At 46.4% G+C, this 3,907-nt stretch overlaps 1 protein-coding gene across 3 annotated transcripts in view; it reads left to right on the plus strand.

The window, feature by feature from the left end:
• The window catches only part of PIP4K2A (phosphatidylinositol-5-phosphate 4-kinase type 2 alpha), a 74,387-nt gene extending 70,480 nt beyond the window's left edge, over positions 1–3,907 (plus strand). For all 3 annotated transcript variants that reach the window (XM_017867449.1, XM_017867450.1, XM_017867451.1), the window contains 2 exons: positions 952–1,055; positions 3,586–3,907. In XM_017867449.1, coding sequence (XP_017722938.1) covers positions 952–1,055; positions 3,586–3,666 — 185 coding nt within the window. In that variant the 3' untranslated portion in view covers positions 3,667–3,907. The remainder of the gene's footprint in view (positions 1–951; positions 1,056–3,585) is intronic.

A 3,907-nucleotide genomic window follows, 5' to 3' on the forward strand; every position in this document is an offset into this window, starting at 1 on the left:
TTTTTTTTTTTTTTTTATCTCAAATGGCATATCAGCTGAGGATGTGAGTTCTGTTTTGTTCTGTTTCTGTTTTGCTCACCAAAATGTTTTCTTCAACACAGAAAATTAGGTAGTCAAATGTACTTTTCTTACTGTTCATATTTTTGGAAATGGATAGAAAATAGACATTGTAGCTGGGCGCAGTGGCTCACGCCTGTAATCCCAGCACTTTGGGAGGCCGCGGCAGGCAGATCACCTGAGGTCAGGAGTTTGAGACCAGCCTGACCTACATGGAGAAACCCCATCTCTACTAAAAATACGAAATTAGCCGGACATAGTGGTGCATGCCTGTAATCCCAGCTACTCAGGAGGCTGAGGCAGGAGAATCACTTGAACTCAGGAGGCGGAGGTTGCTGTGAGCTGAGATCGTGCCATTGCACTCCAGCCTGGGCAACAAGAACACAACTGTGTCTCCAAAAAAGAAAATAGACATTGGAGTACATGTATGCCTTTATCCAGTTCTGATACTATATCCAATGAGAATTATGAACAGTACATCAAATGGTAGAAAAGCATTGATGCACATAATTAGATATACTTGTTTTATAGGGTATTTTTAAATAGCATATTTCTTCACACCAAAGCAATACACAATCATTAAAGAAAATGCAACTTAATAAAAAAAGACTCAGTTCCACCGTTGGCTCTCCACTGTTGCTACCTTGGTGTGATGATGTTTTTAGTTGTTATTGTTTGTTTTTAAATTGGAGGGGGACTGGGTCAGAGAGGCAAGCTGTCTGTTTCGTCAGGATATGCAGGAGTGGTATGGAGTTTGTCTCTGGACTCCTTCCATCCGCCTTCCGCTGAATCCCCTCCTTCCAGCCTCACTTCTCCCTCCCTTCCTCCCTCAGCAGCGATGCTGGCCCTGATGTTGTCACATGTCCCACAGTCATTGCTCTCCTGTCTCTGCAGACTCGCCTAGGAAGGAGGTGTACTTCATGGCAATTATTGACATCCTTACTCATTATGATGCAAAAAAGAAAGCTGCCCATGCTGCAAAAACTGTTAAACATGGCGTGAGTATCTCCATTTTGTTTCCTCGTCTCCCTCTCCTGGCTCCTCTGTGTGGTCTGTAACTCAGGGATCACTCCTTTCTGCCACTGAGCTGCTTTCTGCTGAGCCATTCAAAGCCCTTTAGTGACACTTGTTCCCTGGGGGCAAGTCATGTTCTGAGCATGAGACGCAGAACCCGCAAATGCTCACTGCTCACCCCTGCTCTTACCACAGCTCCCTGTGGCTTGCAGCGAGTCACTTAAACATGAACATCTCTTCTTTTACACATGGGGACACTGACAGGCATGCGCATCACTAGGATGTCATACAAATTATTTTTTGTTTGAAAAATGTTCCAGAGACAAAAGTGCACAAGAATATAATGCAGTGTTTTAATATGAAATGTTCAAAACTGAAGCATGATTGTCTGCTTAAGACACTTCAAAAATATACAGGATTCTATTTTCTCACAGGGAGTTGTATTTTCCACAACAGAAATCTTTTGAGTGCAAGATCAAAGTTGCATGATATTAATTGCTCACCTTTAATGTGCTTGATGGGAATGTTCACTGCTGTAGCCACATGTTAAGCTATTGAATCCCCCATAAGAAGCCTATGAAAGAGATACTAGTGTACCTGCTTTTGTCAGTTGGAGAAACTGAGGAAGACAGCCTCAGGAGTAACTTGCCAGGGCCTCATACTAGGAAATGTAGGGATGGGATTCCTCCCAAGGATCCAGCCCCCTCCTGCTCTGTGTTCATGCTCATCCCCTTGCCTTGCCTGCAAACCCCTCCTGCCTGGCCAAACTTTACAGCTCGCCGAGTTCATGCTTGTATTGCAGGATGCCATCTTTGTTTTGCAGAGGTCCTGAAAGCCATAGAGCCCACCCCACACAGATGAATGTATGCCCTGGTTTGTTGGCCCTGGAAGGAGAGGTGCTTGCCACAGACTGTGTAGAGCTGACTAAGATTCGCCAGAACCAAAAACTCACTTGAAACCTCTTCTTTTCTATTTTAAAATAGAAATCAGCCTAACACCGTATTCTATTTGCCAAAGAAATACTTCAGTCACCTTGTCAATAGCTATGGTATTCCTGCTGTATGCAGAGCACAGACCAGGACCTCACCGCCCCTGAGCACGTCAGTAAGCGAGGGTGCCTGGTGGCTTCCACCCAACGGAAACTTTTGAGTACCCTTTCTAAACAAATGTCTGTACCAGGTGCACTACCCCCATTCCCTCATTCTCAGGCCAGTTCAGGAGGCTGAGGGAAGGGTCTTCAGAAGGCTCCATGGTCATTCTGATGCTCACCTCTGGTTGAATACCATGGTGTGTGGCAAGGAGAGAACTGGGGAGGAATCCTCGTTTGACCCTCCCCACTTGCATGACCTCAAGGGGCCACTTTTGGAGCTCCTGTTTTTCACCTTCTACAGAGATCCTCCTGCCTTGCTGATGGGGTTTTGCCAGAGATACAAGAGTTGTCTGGACAAATGCTTTGTAAATGTCTGTTCCCACATTATATACATCCTGTGAAATTGGAGTGTATCCTAGCCAATATGGTTCCACATTCATCCCCCTATAAGCCACCAGTTCGCCTCCATAGTGTGACACATGGCATAAAATCACAGGTAGTTTGCAAGAAGAAAATATTACTCTCAGCAAAGGAACGCTGTGTTAAGCTGCTGTTGGGGACCATTCCCTGCCTTCGAGACTGGGCTCCTCCATGCAGCCCAGGCCTGAAAATATTACAAGTTCCCCCATGAACATGGGTGTCTGAAAACAGCACCTGCTCACTTAGCAAAACTCTGATCTTGCCCTTTGCAGCTCAGGAAACTGTCCAGTGGCTCCCTTGAGTGTGCTGGCCTGCACCTTGCATCTCATAATGGAAAAATCCCCCACTGGGCTTCCGCAAGGGGCCAGGCTTGCTTGCTCTCTGCAGGGAAACAGTGGCACCCCTGTGTGCTGCTGCAGAGGAAAGCCATCACCTGGTTCTAGTGCAGGGAATGGGCTGGGGGCGGCTGTCCCGGAACCTGTGGCTGCTGCGGTTGCCACTCATGTTTGAGCACTGAGCTGGACGCCTCTGTCCGAAACCAAGGGGGTCCTGGAGAAATAATGTGGCTTTAAGTCATCGTCGTTAAGGTTTCCCTTTCGCCAAATGTTGATGTCATTCTCGAGGTGGCTCCCGTCTGCCTTCCTGAAAAGTATAGCGTAAGTATCGTTTCCGTGGCTTCTGAACAATTCCACTGTTTGATAGTAACATCCCAAACGTGGCCCATTTGATTTTTTGGTGAGTTGCAACAGCCCCGGTGTGTGTGGTAGCATCTGGTGCTCCTGTCGCCCTTTGTCTCATTTGCAAACACAGATTCGTAAGAACCTTGATTATTCAACCACAAGCACCAAGATATTTTGAGTGATGTTTTTCAGAGCAGAGACTGCATGGATTTGAAACTTACTTGCTGTATATTCAGCTGCCATTGGAAGTAACTGTAGATATTGAGTAATAATTTGGGGAAATCAAATATTATATCAATATTTCCTTTTTTAAAAACTGCCCAGGCTGGCGCGGAGATCTCCACCGTGAACCCAGAACAGTATTCAAAGCGCTTTTTGGACTTTATTGGCCACATCTTGACGTAACCTCCTGCGCAGCCTTGGACGGACGTGAACATGGGATGGACAGAGGTTGCTTTGGTGTAGGAAAAATGAAAACCAAACTCAGTGAAGTACTCATCTTGCAGGAAGCAAACCTCCTTGTTTACATCTTCAGGCCAAGATGACTGATTTGGGGGCTACTCGCTTTACAGCTACCTGATTTTCCCAGCATCGTTCTAGCTATTTCTGACTTTGTGTATATGGGGGGGGGGGGGGGGGGGGGGGG

The sequence above is a fragment of the Rhinopithecus bieti genome, unplaced genomic scaffold (genome assembly GCF_001698545.2).
Source record: "Rhinopithecus bieti isolate Rb0 unplaced genomic scaffold, ASM169854v2 scaffold_3041, whole genome shotgun sequence".
Taxonomy (NCBI): domain Eukaryota; kingdom Metazoa; phylum Chordata; class Mammalia; order Primates; family Cercopithecidae; genus Rhinopithecus; species Rhinopithecus bieti.